The sequence below is a fragment of the Rana temporaria genome, chromosome 9 (genome assembly GCF_905171775.1).
Source record: "Rana temporaria chromosome 9, aRanTem1.1, whole genome shotgun sequence".
NCBI lineage: Eukaryota > Metazoa > Chordata > Amphibia > Anura > Ranidae > Rana > Rana temporaria.
Window position 1 is genome coordinate 105,825,068 of NC_053497.1, and position 17,937 is coordinate 105,843,004.

Sequence of the window (17,937 nt, forward strand, 5' to 3'; positions counted from 1 at the left end):
AGACATAACTGCAGTGAATCTGACATGGTCAGATAGGCCATCTGTTGTGGACCTGAGAGGAAGCTAGAATTAAATGAAGTGAGCTTTATATATGACCTTGACCAGTCATGGTGGGCAGACTCCCTAAGGCAGGAGTAGGCCCCTTAAAGAGGTGGAGATCTACCTCAACATGGAGAAGTCAAAGATAACCAGGCACAGTGTTGCCTCCTTACAACGATTATAAAAACTTTATTTACTTACTACCGTGTTGCAATCACGTGCATTGCACGATATTCATGGGTTCAAGTGGTGAGGAGGCAACATATCACCTCCTCGCCACCTGTCAAACACACTCGGATCACTTTTTATAGGAGCTGCTTTGCCTGTTCCACTTCTGAATGAGCTCTTAGTTGCATTTGGCAGCTGCACTCTTAAAGCGGGAGTTCACCCATTTAAAAAAAAAAAAAAAATCTCCCCTTAGCTTCCTGCTCGTTCGGTCTAGGGGAATCGGCTATTTATATTAAAATAGGTGCAGTACTTACCCGTTTTCGAGCTGTATCTTCTTCCGTCGCTTCCGGGTATGGGTCTTCGGGAGCGGGCGTTCCTTCTTGATTGACATTCTTCCGAGAGGCTTCCGACGGTCGCATCCATCGCGTCACTCGTAGCCGAAAGAAGCCGAACGTCGGTGCGGCTCTATACTGCGCACCGACGTTCGGCTTCTTTCGGAAAATCGTGACGCGATGGATGCGACCGTCGGAAGCCTCTCGGAAACCTGTCAATCAAGAAGGACCGCCCATTCCCGAAGCCCATACCCGGAAGCGACGGAGAGGATGCGTCTCGTAAACGGGTAAGTACTGCACATATTTTAAAATAAATTGCCGATTCCCCTAGTAATAACGAGCAGGAAGCGAAGGGGGAAAAGTGCCCTCTAAGGGTGAACCCCCGCTTTAAGACTCATTCACATATAAAAGCCTGTCGTTGAGTTGCGGTTTCACCGCCCCCAGTCCCTACCCCCTTCAACTGCTGAGGCAGCAGCCAAAAAGGTGTACACACGCTGCAGCAGGAATTGTTGCTTTTGGTGCATGCTACCACCTGCCAATCGCGACCATTCAAGTAAATTGGGCCACTCAGCATGGGACAGGAGACAGCAATACAGAGGGAGATTGGCTTATGTGGCTCTTGTTCCCTAGGACAGCTCCAAGTAGTCCTCCTGCATTGCACTCTGATGTTCTGACCACAATCTACCAGTCACCTGTCCACAATCTACAGGTTGCTGACCCCCGCCCTAAGGGACTTCAGGGTCTGGGTGCCAAAGAAATTGAGCATAGTCTTGGTCCTACATAGAATCCTGCAGCGAACTACACTTGTTGCACCATTTTCCAAGGTGAGCACCAAACACAGTGTCCAGTGCCTGAAGCAAACAGGCCAGAACTGACCAGGTACAGTTCTCCCAAATGTACATCATGAGTAACCGATCCAAAAATATCTGGTAATCCCTGAGGCAATATGCAGTTGAATCTTGATAGAAGTGTCAAAGTGGTGAAGAAAAATGTATGGTTTAGAAAATTCTCCAAAAAGGAAAGGAGGTTCATTACCTAGGGACTCTAGCAAAATATTGAAGTGCTAAGGAATGGATGGGGTTTTATGAGGGCACACTGGAGGCATTCCCAGAAAAGCTTTTGCAACCGTCCAGTCATCTGAAGGTAGACACATAACCCATGGTCTATGACTACAAGTGCTGTACTGTAGGATTCATTTTTACTGATTCTTCTCTTCCGCAGGCTCCTTCACACTGTAAGACTGGTCCCTGCAGCCCAATTTCCTCTATGCCCCAGCAGTCGCTGGGCTTCCAACATCAAGACCAATGCAGGGTCCATAGCCCTTCACTGGACATGAGTGCACAAAGAAATAGTCCACTGCTGGGACTTAGAGAAGCGCCAGCTGCTGCGTAACACTGGATGCCATTTTTTACCATTTTGAACTCTGTTTACCTGGCTCCATCCGCCTTGTTCAGCCTGACACTGTACAGTGTGCAGAAATTTCACGCAGCAAGATGCCAATATGCAATATAAAATTCATATGTATTCACATGCAGCCTATAACTTCATTCCCTGCATGGAGAAACGTACAGCTTAGCTTGTTAAGGAAAGCATGTCAATAACTGCTATGGGTAAAATGGATCAAATAAAGACAGACATTCAAATAGAACAGGATCACAGACACAAGGAATAAAAAGATAAATAATTCAAACAGAAAATATTGATCTCTCTTTATCAGGGTGGCATCAATTCTTGTGCTTGCAGACGGTGTAGTCATATTCGCTAACCTTACTATGTGTAAAAGGCTGAGACATACAGTATAATATGCAGCAGTGTATCTGTAAAAGGCTGAGACATACAGTATAATATGCAGCAGTGTTGGAGTGTGTTTGCATGCTAATCACCTGCAATTTCCTGGCCATGGCGACAACCTCATGGTCAGGTGGGTTATACTTGTAACAGTTTGAGAACATTAACCGTATATCGGCAGCAAAAGCCTGAGCATCTTGATATTCCCGGGCATCCATTTTTTTCTGCAATGAGAGACATTGTGAGGTTACACCAGCTGGTGAGAGAATATATAAATTATTAGTCTTGTTAATATTTTAAATGATTTAAAAGGAAAAAACAAAAACAAACCTACTTCTCCACACAGAATCCAGACCTCAAGCTGCAAGATCAATTGGTAGCAGTCCGATGTCCCCTGCTGAATATGAGATGGAACGCTGCAATCAGCAATGTTTATACTCCCAGCTGATTGGACAGCTTTCGCTCAAACTTAGCAGAGGAGAGATGGTCGTTGCCACACACCCAGAGGTTGTCATTTTCTGCTGCACAGTGGAGAGGACACTGGTGATGGGGCTCCATTACAAAGAAAACACATTTTAAAACAGAGTTCCACCCAAAAATTGAACTTGCGCTTTTCGGAATCCTTCCCCCCCCTCCGGTGTCACATTTGGCACCTTACAGAGGGAAGTGGGTGCGGGGGGCTGAAGCAGATACCTGTGTAATCCAAGTACATGCTCCCACCTCCAGGTATAGATAGCCACGGATATCTACACCATGTTCCACCCCCCCCCCCCGCTTTTTTCTGGGAGACGCACAGGTCACAGAAGACAGCAGGGACCAGTGAGAGCACACAGTGCGACTTGCGCATGCGAAGTAAGGAACCAGGAAGTGAAGCCACAAGGCTGATTCCCTTACTGAAGATGACGGCACCTCCACCCGAGAGCCGAGGGACAGATCGGCTTCGGGTGCCGACATCACAAGCGCCCTGGGCAGTATTTGTAGCTGCTGACTAAAAAAAAATAAAAAATTGGCCTAACTCCGCTTTAAGATGTGTTTAATTGCTAAGATTTCAATTATTCAGCCAGAGACTTAGAAATGACTGAGGCTAGGCAAATTGCAGTTTCAAGAGGTCAGTAAACCGCCTCCATGTTCCCAGATGAACAGGTTTCTACTAAAAAGAGACTATCAGAAAATGATACACAAAATTAAAATCTTATCCAAACCCAAAAATGTAATATATTACAACTTACCAAAGCTAGTGATCACATCTAGTGTGAACGAGAGGGTTGAGCCAAACATTTAACGCCGATAAGGGTGCTTACAATGGTCAGCTTTTGATTACTTATGTTAAACCTTTATCCCAAAAGGGACAAACCTGTTGCTGCAACTGCCTTAAAATTGCCATTGGTTGCAAGTGCTGATCGGATGTTGGTTTTCCAGCATGCCTGTTCGATAAAAGCAACTTATACCAGCTTCGGTCAGACAAGCTGCTGTACACGCGGTCCAAATGTCAGCCGGTTTCTGTTGAACCATGTGTTCCATGTGGAGTAAACAAAACAATAGTGGGTTGCTCACTCTGAACATCCTCCATTCAGAAAACCAATTGCATTCTTTTCACAGAATGCAAAGTTTTCTGTGATTGAGGAAGGAACAAGAGCAACCTGCTATCGTGGGTTTGCTCCAGCCAGAAGTGCAAGTCTTGGCATCAGATGTTCAGTGCTTACTGTACAGGCTGAATGAAAGAAGAGAGAGTTTTCCCCAAACACAGCTTTACATTTGTTACCGTGATTGTAAAAAGGTAAACCCAGACCAACAGTTCGGCTACTTTCCACACTGTGGAGCTTTTCAGGCACTTTCACTCTAAAAAAAGTGCCTGAAAAGCTCACAAAACCTATTTCTATTAAAATCAATGAATACTTTCACACTGGGGCAGTGAAAAAAACACCCCTCTCCATTCAAATTAATGGAAAGCTCTTTAAAAACACCTGAAAAGCTCTTCAAAAGTGCTCCGTGTTTTACTGCCAGTTTAGAAGCGCCTCAGTGTGAAAGGGGCCTCACAGTTCCCTGTCAAAAATCTTTCATACACTAAACTTTGTGGAACACATGCACAATATACATACATGCAACAATTTTACAGGACACAGAACAGCATCTTTAGAAAAGTACACTTTAACCACTTCAATACCATGCACTTACCCCCCTCCCTAGCCAAGCCAATTTTCAGCGCTGTCGCTGTTTAAATGACAATTGCGCGGTCATGCTACACTGTACCAAAACAGAATTTTTATAATTTTGTTCCCACAAATGGAGCTTTCTTTTGGTGGTATTTGATTACCTCTGCAATAAAAAAATTTGGCAAAATAAAAAAAAAAAAAAAAAAAAGAAAAGCAATGAATAGAAGAAAGGGCAAAAATGAGGAACACAGAACTGTGCCAACAAGCCCAAACAACAAGGGTCAGAAAACCCAACCTCGAGTGCCGCTGTGAGAATCTTGTCGAGAAAATTTTGATCTGCAATTAAAGCGGTTGTAAAGGTAAATGTTTTTTCACCTTAATGCATCCTATGTCTACCCAGAATGAGAGGCGCACTGTCCCATTGTCATTTGACGGTGGATGGGTGGGAATTGTTGAGAAAAAAAAAATGTTAAAAAAATAACTTTAAAGTGATTGTAAAGTCTGTTTTAAAACTAAACACGTCATACTTGCCTCCTCTGTGCAGTTGGTTTTGCAGAGCAGCCTGGATCCTTCTCTTCTTGAATCTCTCTTCTGTGCTCCTGGCCCCTCCCTCCTATCGAGTGTCTCCACAGCAAGCAGCTTGCTATGGGGGCACACCAGAAGTGTCACATCTCTGCATATCCATTTAGACACAGAGCCCCGACCGTGTCCCCTCTCTCCCCCGATTGGCTAACTTACTTTGATTGACAGCCACTGGAGCCAATGGTGCCACTGCTGTGTCTCAGCCAAACAGCTAACACACTCATGGACCTCACTGGAGAAAGATGGGGCTCAGGTAAGTATTGGGGGTGCTGGGGAGGCTGCTACACATAAAAAAGCTTCTGCCTTTACAACTCCTTTAAAGACTCTGTGCAGGGAAGGTCAGCATCTGAACCCAGAGGAAGTGGAGGCCGATAAACTGGAGATAATATAAGGCATTATAATTACATTTAAACGTGCGCCCCCCGCTCGCCCCTGACGCCGACGCACGTGCCCGGCGGTCGCGATTACTGCCAGGCACACGCGATCGCTCGTTACAGAGCGGGAGCTGTGTGTGTAAACACACAGCTCCCGGTCCTGTCAGGGGGGGAAAATGACCGATCGTATGTTCATACAATGCATGAACAGCGATTCGTCATTTCCCCATGTCAGTCCACCCCCCCTTCAGTTAGAACACACAAAGGGAACATGATTAACTCCTTCCTCGCCCCCTAGTGGTTAACCCCTTCACTGCCAGTGGCATTTTTATAGTAATCAATTCATTTTTATAGCACTGATCGCTATAAAAATGCCAATGGTCCCAAAAATGTGTTAAAAGTGTCCGGCATAATGTCGCAGTACCGAAAAAAAATAAAAAATAAAGAAAAATCGCTGATCGCCGCCATTACTAGTAAAAAAAAAAAAATGCCATAAAACTATCCCCTATTTTGTAAACGCTACAACTTTTGCGCAAACCAAACGCTTATTGCATTTTTTTTTTACAAAAAATATGTAGACGAATACGTATTGGCCTAAACTGAGGGAAAAAAAAATAGTTTTTTTATATATTTTTGGGGGATATTTATTATAGCAAAAAGTAAAAAATATTCATTTTTTTTCAAAATTGTCGCTCTATTTTTGTTTATAGCGCAAAAACTAAAAACCGCAGAGGTGATCAAATACCACCAAAAGAAAGCTCCATTTGTGGGGGGGGGGGGGGGGGGGGAAGGACGCCAATTTTGTTTGTGAGCCACGTCACACGACCGCACAATTGTCAGTTAAAGCGACGCAGTGCCGAATCACAAAAAGTGGCCTGGTCTTTGACCAGCAATATGGTCCGGGGGTTAAGTGGTTAATATAAAAAGATTCATATCTCCCTTCCACCTTACATATGTCTGACTCCTAGTTATAATGGCCATATATCCTATTTCTGGGTGCATTTAGTTAAAAAGTAAATTATATATATATATATATATATATATATATATATATAAAAATATAAAATTACTTTCACTGTTTCACAGTATACATGAACCCCTTATGGTAGCGATTATATGCTCATTTTGTACTATAAAAAGTAAAGCCTCATGTAAAATTCAATAATAATTACACAGAATGTACCATCATCCAAAATTTAGATTGAAAATGAAACCAAATGAACATGTGGTGGCAGTTGCGGATGCTGCCTGGCCAGTCTGTAATCACTTGGAGGGGGAAGGGTTGTTATTGGACTATCTCGGTACTGATAACATGGACACCATAGGTATCTTAAAAAATGCTTTATTACATATAAAAATATTAAACAATTCTAAGAAACGCACATACAATACCCCACCCAAAATTCAACACATTATTCCTGACGGGTAATCCCGTGAGGTTTTCTGTTGAGGTGAAGTAACGTATAGCAGTTCCTCTACCAGTTTCTAACTCCACCGCTTCTTCAGGAGGAAATGACCTATATAACAAATAATGTAATAGACTAGAACACAATAAACAGCGTGTATAACAATAACACATAGAGTACAAAACACATATACAATTGTTGTTAGAGATATAAAGATCTGCTCACCCAGTAGTAGGACCATAGGCCAGCGGCCGTGGGGTTGGGGAGCTCATTCAATGGCACACAATTGGACCGTTCGTGTGAGCAGGTAAGCGAGGATTGCTTTTCTGAGCCTGCATGGATTACCATTCCATGCTATCCTCTTCTTGGGAGCCACATTATTGCAAGTTCCCCGTCTTGTTCCTCTTTTCTTCCCATCCTTACTAGTGCCTCTCTCTCTCTCCTTTTCAGTAGCTTCACGATTTATATATGCAGTGTTTGGGAACCTGGTATTCAGTGTTACACTGATTTGCAGCCATCAGCTACCGCTTTACATACAGCCTGAAGACTAATATGTCACCATCCTTGTCACCATACTGCCCTTAATATACAGTGGGTACGGAAAGTATTTAGACTCCCTTAAATGTTTCACTCTTTGTTATATTGCAGCCATTTGCTAAAATCATTTAAGTAATTTTTTTTTCCTCAGTGTGCACCCCATATTAAACAGAAAAACGCAGAATTGTTGAAATTTTTGCAGATTTATTAGAAAAGCATAACTGAAATATCACATGGTCCCAAGTATTCAGACCCTTTGCTGTGACACTCATATTTAACTCTGGTGCTGTCCATTTCTTCTGATCATCATTGAGATGGTTCTACACCTTCATTTGAGTCCAGCTGTGTTTGATTATACTGATTGGACTTTATTGGAAAAGTCACACACCTGTATAAGACCTTACAGCTCACAGTGCATGTCAGAGCAAATAAGAATCATGAGGTCCAAGGAACTGCCTGAAGAGCTCAGAGACATAAGAGCACAGTGGCCTCCATAATCCTTAAATGGAAGACGTTTGGGACAACCAAAACCCTTCCTACAGCTGGCTGTCTGGCCAAACTGAGCCATTGGGGGAGAAGAGCCTTGGTGAGAGAGGTAAAGAATAACCCAAAGATCACTGTGTCTGAGCTCCAGAAATGCAGTCGGGAGATGGGAGAAAGTTGTAGAGTCAACCATCACTGCAGCCCTCCACCAGTCGGGGCTTTATGGCAGAGTGGCCCGACGGAAGCCTCTCCCCGCATGGAGTTTGCCAGAAAACACCTGAAGGACTCAAATGGTGAGAAATAAGATTCTCTGGTCTGATGAGACCAAGATAGAAATTTTTGGCCTTAAAGGGTTTGTAAAGGTAAAACATGTTTTCCCTAAATAGCTTCCTTTACCTTAGTGCAGTCCTCCTTCACTTACCTCCTTACTACCCCTTTAATTCTAAGCGGTATGTGTGGAAAAAAACAGGCACTGCTCAGATTGGGCAGAAAGTTTACCTTCCAAGACAATGACCCTAAGCACACAGCTAAAATAATGTGGCTTCACAACAGAGCCCTGACTTAACCCAATTGAGCATCTCTGGAGAGACCTAAAAATGTCTGTCCACCGTTTACCATCCAACCTGACCAAACTGGAGAGGATCTGCAAGGAGGAATGGCAGAGGATCCCCAAATCCAGGTGTGAAAAACTTGTTGCATCTTTCCCAAAAAGACTCATGGCTGTATTAGATCAAAAGGGGGCTTCTACTAAATACTGAGCAAAGGGTCTGAATACTTAGGACCATGTGGTGTTGGTTTTCCATTTTAATAAATCTGCAAAAATGTCAACAATTCTGTGTTTTTCTGTCAATATGGGGTGCTGCATGTACATTAATGAGGGGAAAAAAATGTACTTAAATGATTTTAGCAAATGGCTGCAATATAACAAAAAATGCAAAATTTAAGGGGGTGTGAATACTTTCCGTACCTACTATATGCTTTAGCCTTGACCATTGTAAGTTAATTATTATTTGTCCAACTCTTTGGTGGATGGAATTCCTCACTCAATATTTTAAATCACGCAGCGTCCCAGTCTGCCCCTTCCTCCGCCTCTTTCTACCCCCCCCCCCCTTCCTTCACAAGGAATTATCATTACCAAGTTACATTATGTCTAGATCTTATTAGAGAGTGGCACCTACATCCCCCTCGTTGGCCACAGGGGGCATTTTTGAGCCTGGCTGGCCTATGGGCCTACTACTGGGTGAGCAGATTTTTATATCTCCAACAATTGTATATGTGTTTTGTACTCTATGTATTATTGTTATACACACCGTTTATTGTATTCTGGTCTATTACATTATTTATTATATAGATAATTTCTTCCTGAAGAAGCGGTGGAGTCCTCGAAACCGGCAGAGGAACTGCTATACGTTACCTCAACTCAACTCAACAGAAAACCTCACGGGATAATCCATCAGGAATTATCTGTTGAATTTTGGGTGAGGTATTGTATGTGCGTTTTTAGAATTGTATAATATTTTTATATGTAATAAAGCATTTTTTTTAAGATACCTATGGTGTTCCATGTGATCAGTAGCAAGATAGTCCAATACAACCCTTCCCCCTCCGAGGGGTTACTTTTTATCTCGCACAGTATTTGCACAATAATTTTTCGAGCGCCTTTTTGTTTGGGGGAAAAAAAAAAAAACAGTTTCATGAATTAAAAAATAACAAAACAGTAAAGTTAGCCCAGATTGTTTGTAAAATGTGAAAGATGATGTTACGCCAAGTAAAAAGAAACCCAACATGATCACTTTAATTCCTATTACAAGGAATGTAAACATCCCTTGTAATAGAAATCTATCGTGACAGGTCCTCTTTATGGCGAGATGCAGGGTCAATAAGACCCCACATCTCTCCTCGAGGCTGGAAAGCATGAGATCGAGAAAAAATAAAATAAAAATCACGATCTCATGCTGACAGCCGCGATCACGGCTTTGTTTACATCTGCGGCCTGGGGTACGGTCATCATCCAGCGAAAAACCACTAATAGTATATACAGTATATCTCTTCTGTCTGGTATTCTCAGAGTGGATTAGAGATTTTGCTCCCTAACCATTTAGTTGGTCATTTATATTTACCACTACATATTTAAAAGAATAAATTACCTTTTTTATATTTAACATCAACTAAATCATACACCACACTTTAAAGGTTATTTTCCGATTAATAAAAACAATAAATTGGCAAACTAATCGATTATGAAAATTATTGTTAGTTGCAGCCCTACTCCAGTGTCACCCTCTGTGCAATTTATATAAAAAAAAATTAATTGCTGTAAATACCCAATTTCAGAGCCAAGATCCCATGACTCTTCTTCACCCATCTGACAGCTGCAATGGGAGGGGGCAAGATTCCTCCACTGACATTCAATAGGAGAAAGACAGCCAGTCATGTGATCGCAGATTATGCTCTGAAATTAGTTATTTATAGCATTTATATTTATAGTTATTTATAAATCACATTTGGAGGGGGGACACTGCAAGAGGAGACAGCACTGATGGTGCATAAATGTTAGTTATTCAAGCAGCAGGAGCCAAGGGCCCTGTCACTAGGTGACAGGCAGGGAGTGTCGAGACACATCAGCTAAAGCAACGGCACGAATGAGCCGTTTCTTCATTGCGCATGTGCCGATGATGTCGCCGATACAGTGGATAGCTCCTAAACCTTATTGGCTTACTTGTAGTGGAAAGTGGATTGTAAGGGTTTACAACCACTTTAAAGGAGCAGGATCCATTTTTATTTAATGTTTTTGGGTTAACATACTCTTTAAGATAACGATGTTGTTAGGCCTGAAGATTACTTGTAACTATTTCTTGGCACTTTTATTCCACTTTAACTTTATTTATATCACACTGAGGACCAAAAGTCCCCTACGTCAGAGGTCGTCAACCCCCGGTCCGCGGCCCAAAGCCGGGCCGCAACGCCTCTCTAGCGGGGCCGCAGCGCTGAGGACTCTGTCCGGGCCGTACCGCTGATATATCCGGGCCAAGGACATAATGGAAGCTGCCCGAGTAGAGATGGCGTCATCTCTCTGCGCTACGCATAGGCGTGCCGCTGTCCCGCCCTAACATACAGCCACCCGATGAGAGCAGAGAGAGAATTACGTCATCTCTCCGCCCACCCCCTCTATGCATTCCCGCAAGCGAATGGCTCCCCTCACATTCCCGCCCTGAGACTGTAAGTACAGTGGGCACTGCGGAGGGACATGTATATTGTTTTATACTGGGGCATTTATTAATCTTTTTTTATACTGGGACATTTAATAATATTTTTACACTGGGACATTTAGGGCTGGTTCACACTGCAGCGATGTCAGCGTTCGGATGTGATTTGCACCGCTCTGCACATCACATGCGATCTCTGTGCGATGCGATTTCAGCCATACAAATTATATGGCTAAATTCACATCAAACTTGCCACAGGACCATAGTTACATAGTTACATAGTTAGTCAGGTTGAAAAAAGACACAAGTCCATCCAGTTCAACCACAAAAAAATAAACAAACAAAATAAAAAACACAATACAATACCATACACCCAACTCCATACCCACAGTTGATCCAGAGGAAGGAAAAAAACCCCAGCAGAGCACGATCCAATTTGCTCCAGCAGGGGAAAAAATTCCCTCCTGATCCCCCAAGAGGCAATCGGATTTACCCTGGATCAACTTTACCTACAAATCTTAGTACTCAGTTATTTTATGTACATTTAGGAAAGAATCCAGGCCCTTCTTAAAGCAATCTACTGAGCTGGCCAGAACCACCTCTGGAGGGAGTCTGTTCCACATTTTCACAGCTCTTACTGTGAAAAAACCTTTTCGTATTTGGAGGTGAAATCTCTTTTCCTCTAGACGTAAAGAGTGCCCCCTTGTCCTCAGTGTTGACTGTAAAGTGAATAACTCAACACCAAGTACACTGTATGGACCTCATATATTTGTACATGTTGATCATATCCCCCCTAATTCTCCTCTTCTCAAGAGTGAATAGATTTAGTTCTTCTAATATTTCCTCATAGCTGAGCTCCTCCATGCCTCTTATCAGTTTGGTTGCTCTTCTCTGCACTTTCTCCAGTTCTCCGATATCCTTTTTGAGAACTGGTGCCCAAAACTGAACTGCATATTCCAGATGAGGTCTTACTAATGATTTGTACAGGGGCAAAATTATATCTCTGTCTCTGGAGTCCATACCTCTCTTAATACAAGAAAGGACTTTGCTCGCTTTGGAAACCGCAGCTTGGCATTGCATGCCATTATTGAGCTTATGATCAACTAAAACCCCCAGATCCTTCTCCACTACAGATCCCCCCAGTTGTACTCCCCCTAGTATGTATGATGCATGCATATTCTTAGTCCCTAAGTGCATAACTTTACATTTATCAACATTAAACCTCATCTGCCACTCAGTCGCCCAATTAGACAGAGCATTGAGGTCGGCTTAGACAGAGCATTGAGGTCGGACCCTTTTTTTTCGTAGCAGAAACAGATCGCATGGGTGTTCACACCTATGCGATCACATTCCTGTCCGAGTTTGCAGATCGCACTGCGATATGCGAACTGATTTGGGGGTGTTAACTTTTAAATAACACTCCCAGCAGTTCGTATAGGGCAATGTGAACTGCAAAACTTTTGATGCGGGAACCCGCAATGGATTTGCAGGGTTCCCGCACTAACCGCTAAGGCAACACATCGCGATTACTCCTACCGGGCCTTGGAAAAATTTTCTTCCACAAACCGGTCCTTGGTGGCAAAAAGGTTGGGGGACCACTGCCCTACGTGATATAATGTGTTTGTAACAGGTTCTCTTTAATGAGACATCGGAGGCAAGAATTTTTTTTTTCCAGTTTAGGTCTTGCATAGGTGTCATGTTTAAGACACTCAAAAATAAGCCAGCAGAGAGGAGGAAAACTTACAAGAATATAAGTTTTGTTGATGCTGTGCAAGGGCAAACCTCCTGGCATAGGGGAGACTTTAGATGGATATCTAGCTAACTTGGACCATAGCAGATGTTCTGTACAACAGTCCAGGTCACAAAAGTGGTTAAGCCCAAAAGGTTTTTTACACATTAATACAGTCATGCATTAAGACTGAAAAAACCTTCTGAGTCACAGAATCTGTTAATAGACACTGACAGGGTGGCTTCAGAGCAGGTCCACACAAGTGCCCCCCATAGAAAGCAGCATTCTATGGGGGCACTGGCCCAGGAGGAGTAACCAAAGTGCCAGCAGGGGACCCAAAAAGGGGAGGATCTGGGCTGCTCTGTGCAAAACCATTGCAGAGCGCAGGTAAGTTTGACATGTTTGTTGTTTTATTAGAAAAAACAAACAAAGCTTTAATACTACTAAGGCCTCTTGCACACAGCAGCTTGAAAAAGCTCAGTACAGCTTTTATTTTTTTTACTAAGCTAAAGTACAGCCATTTTAATGTGCCTATGCAGACAGGCGTGTAAGCAAGCACCATGCATTCTTCAAAATAAAAATGTGCTTTCTTTGGTCAGTAGTACACCTTATGCGTGCCAATGTCCATTTACATATGGTGCAGAACAAGAACGCGAGAATAAGTTGTTCGCGAAAATGCCAGAGTGCAATGTGAAAATGCGCGAATGCGTATACGTGGAAAACCATACAAAAAAAAAAAAAGTCTGAAAAAGTAGATGTTTAAACAGGAGAATCGGGAGGAGGCCCAACATTGCTTGGCAGGGCTTTTGCCGTGATCTTTACTTGCGGCCATGTCTACATACAACACCAGACAGCATTTTATTCTATTATACACTGCAGCACAATAAAATGAGATCTGAATGTTGCCTTAATGAATAAGCCCAAGTATAGCGTCCATGTTCTTAACTGCAGCATGCAATCACAGCAACATGAAAAACACCACAACCCTTATTGCTAGCTTCCAGAGATCTGTCAGATTTTGACTGAAAAAATTACTGCATAAAATTGAATGATCCACTGTTTTGACTGGCACTGGAGAAGAAGATTGAAAACAGCTTTCCTAGCACTGTTAGCGGTTTTTACCAAATACAAAAGCAGTTTTAATAATTTATTAGCTCAAACCCAAAAAAACAAAACCATTAATGGCAGATTGACTTCAAGGCTATAGTTTTTTTTCACTCTCAAATAACAGCTGTTAAAGACTTTAAAATTGTCATGAGTGGTGCCAACATTATGTTGGCCATACACATAGCAATGTTTAGACTACTCAATAAAAAAACAACCTGATCAGAAAAGTCATAGCTAGAAAGTGGATGAGGCCGACGCCTCCCAGTGGAAGGCAGAGGTAAATGTCTCATTGCCTTATAAGAAATGCATGTACATTAATAGAGGCTGCCCAGCCAAATATAACAAAGTCTGGGACCGCTGGTTGGGAGACTCAGAGACCTGTGGATAAAGTACACACCTCTCAATAGAAAGCTATAATACACTCGCTGTTTTTCACCTTTACTTTATTTCGAGGACCGCCTGTCTATGACCATATGATTGTATTCAGTTATAAACCATTGTACGCGACTTGCTGTAAATGTTCGGTATGTTATACCTACTTTGCATGTCAATACTGTAATCTATGTATGTTAATCCAATTGTTGACCATGTTTGCATTTTCTTCTCAATAAACACCTTGTTGAATGTAACAAAATTGCGTTCAGCATTTTTTGCAACGCGACTGCTTAGCAGTGGACTATAAAAATAAGATTTTTAAAGGAAAAAAAAAAAATCTAAACGGAGCTCAGATTGCCACTTGTATGGCTAGCTTTAGGGAACATTTTCAGTCTCCCATTTAGAACACAATAGACAAGGAAACCAGCTATTTTAGTTAAAAGCTCCAGCAAGAGTTGGCATATGATGCATGTACCTTAACACTACTGAGATCCATGGGATGTTTGATGATATCATGATAGTCATGCAGCTCCAAGGCCTCCGCATCAACCGGTTTGTAGAAGGGCCAGGCATATGCGGCGTGTTTCTTGGACAGCATCTCTTTCAGGATACTGTCACAGTATTTGAGGTGCTCCGTCAATCTGTTTTTCTTCGCAGCATTCAGCAGAATTTCTCCATCCTCCAAGTCCTTCTTTGGTGCCTTAATTGGGCGCCCAGTGCTCTCTCGTCTGTTGGCAACTTTTGCTTGCTTGGGATCGGACAAGGGGACAGGCGACTCACTGCGGCTGGCAGTTATGGCAGATGTGGTGGGAGTGGTGGTGTCTGCTTTCCTCTTTACCCCTTTTTTCTAGAAGAGAGAGAAATAAGTAGAGTTTGACTGATTTCAGGCACGTGGTATCCCCTATACAGAACAATCCTGAAGATTAAGCAAATGTCACCAGAACACTGGGGAAGTTAACCACTTCCACCAGTTAACCACCAAGCCTCTTTCTGAGATTTGGTGTTTACAAAAAATCAAAAATTACTTGGAAAAAATATATAATATTTGGGGGTTCTAACACCCTAGAGAATAAAATGGCGGTCGTTGCAATACTTTTTCACACTGTATTTGCGCATATTTTTATTCTACTGATCGGGGCCTGGCAGCGAATGGGTTAAGAGCTATGGGCGGAAGTGACGTTTTGATGTCGCTTCTGCCTTGCAATGGTATGGAGCTGGGTGGGGGCCATCTTTCCCCTCACTCAGCTCCAAACCACACACGGAGAAGAATCAGATCAACTCCGCCAGAAAGCGGCAGAGGGCCCCGGGCGCAGCGGGAGGGGGGCTTCTCCCGCCACCAATAAAAGCGATCTTGTGGCGAATCCGCCGCAGAGACCACTTATCTGAAACCGGACCGCTCACTGAAGAAGAGTATACCGGGGTTATGGTAGCTAGCTGCTGCCATAACAACGATATCCCTCTTCAAAGTGCTGACGTATATAGGCGTGAGCCGGTCCGAAAGTGGTTAACACAAAACAGTTCTGTCACTTGAAAACGCCTTTTTTTGGAGCGATAATTGAAATTAAAGATGGAAGCTTCATGTCCAACACAGCTCTTTCAGATACAGTAAAACCTTGGATTGCGAGCATAATTCGTTCCAGAAACATGCTTGTAATCCAAAGCACTACCAAAGAAAATTTCCCCATAAGAAATAGTGTACTTTGGATCATGTGGTCCTGTGTTACCAGATTATTGTACAGCCACCTCTGTATGGTACAGGAAATAGCAGAAATGTATCCAGTCATACAACAAAAGTTTACTGGCCACTTGTCTCACCCAAGACTTCGTCTAGGTTTACATCTATGTGGCTGCACTTGATAAGATTTTCAGGCACGTTTTGCAGTGCATTTTGAGTTTTTAAACCCTTGTTTTGCATGCATTTTTCATGCGTTTTAAGTTCTCTTTTTTCTCTTTAAACACACTGTACATTGTTGGTTGCTAATGAGTAGGCTGGGAAGCTGGCCGCTGCGTTTTAAAAACCGATGAGTCATCAACTGTCAGGGGGGTTCCCTGCTGACAGCTGAATGTAAAAAAAAAAAAAAAACCTCCATCCCCTTCAAAATGTTTTTTTTTTAAATGGCGTGGGGTTCCCCCCAAAAACCAAATCGGACTCTAATTCCAGTATGCAGCCTGCAGGTTCCGCCTGTCTCCACTGAATGTTTTGCACTGCACATCACATTGCAAAACATATTTTCCTGGCTAAGCTAGACGGGGACATAGAGAGCTTGACCAGGAAGTCGCTTTCTGGATCTCGCACCTGGGCCAGCAGATGGGCAAGCACAGCACGCAAAACATGGCGGGACGTGGGGGGGGGGGGCTACCGGTATCAAAGATGTGTGAGCAACCAAATGCTTCTGTCAGGCAGCAGTCGGCCTGTCAGTTTCACACACAATTCCGATGGCTGCAGCCACTGGATTGTGCGCGCTGCCCCCCTTGCTGTCAGGTCCATATGACATAGGGCTTGGCAGCGAAAGGGGTTAAGACACAGGTCATGTGGCACTCGACCTCTCCTGCAGCTGCAGTAGAGCTTCAGCCCTCCTCTGGTCCTCCTCCAGACCCTTAATTTCTGCTTTCAAGCAATGCATCCAGCTTCTTCCCTTCTTCCCACCCTTTGAGATCATAATGCTGATGCGGCCCACAATGAAATGGAGTTTGACACACCTGGGTTAAGATAAAAGGCCTTCTGTGTGCAGCAGCCCCCCTCAGCCCCTCCAACATTTACCTGAGGTCCCTCTAGATCCAGTGCTGTTACAGGAGTGCCCGTGACTCTACTCCTCATTGGCCCCCACTGCTGTCAAAGTCAGTCAGCCAATAAGAAGAGAAAGGAGGCAGGGGCCAGGCCGCTGGTCAGTGTCTCAATTGACACAGGGAGCTGTGGCTCAGCTTGGGTGCCCCTATAGCAAGTTGCTTGCTGTGGGGGCACTCAACAGGACGAAGGGGCCAGGAGGGGCCAGGAGCATCAAAGAGACCAGAAAATGAGGAGGATCAGGGTGCAAAACTACTGAACAGAGCAGGAAAGTATGACTGTTATTTTTAACAAAAAAAAAAACATAACGAGCATTTGGATTTCAAGGCAGCACCCACAGGTCTGGCAGCTGTGTCACCTCTTTATAACTGTAGTGCTTGCCGATTTCAGATTGGTTGTCAAGGACCCTGCTATCCAATGACACACAACCTCCGTCTTCTTGATAGCAGCATGCATACAATGTCAAGGGAGGTGCACATATAGTTGGGGTTCAGTCTGATTACTATACCTATGGCATTAGCCCCCCAGGCCTAAAACCAGTACCAGAGGCTGCTAAAACTCTTGTCTTATTTAGGGACAGGTTGTCTCTACTCAACAACCAGTGAAAATTCAGAAAGAAAACAGAAAAGTAGAAGTCATAAAACACAACAATTGAGTGTTAACCGAATCCTGGGGTAAAATCCTGATCTATAGTCCAATAAAAGAAATGGGTAGAGCAGGGGCTGACTGACCATTGAGTCACTCGGGCACTGCCCGAGGGCCCCATGCCACTAGGGGGCCCCATCAGGGTTGCCAGGCTCAGTAAAACCAGGGACAGTATGTAAAAATCTGTGTTTTTTTTACATCTGTCCCTGATATGTCCGAAACTGACAT

General features: G+C 43.4%; 1 protein-coding gene across 11 annotated transcripts in view; it reads right to left on the reverse strand.

The window, feature by feature from the left end:
* BRD3 (bromodomain containing 3) overlaps positions 1-17,937 on the reverse strand; it is an 88,660-nt gene that overhangs the window by 39,636 nt on the left and 31,087 nt on the right. For all 11 annotated transcript variants that reach the window (XM_040324075.1, XM_040324073.1, XM_040324072.1 and 8 more), the window contains exons 7-8: positions 14,755-15,126; positions 2,423-2,551 (exon numbers count right to left, since the gene is read on the reverse strand). In XM_040324075.1, the coding sequence (XP_040180009.1) occupies positions 2,423-2,551; positions 14,755-15,126 (501 nt within the window). The remainder of the gene's footprint in view (positions 1-2,422; positions 2,552-14,754; positions 15,127-17,937) is intronic.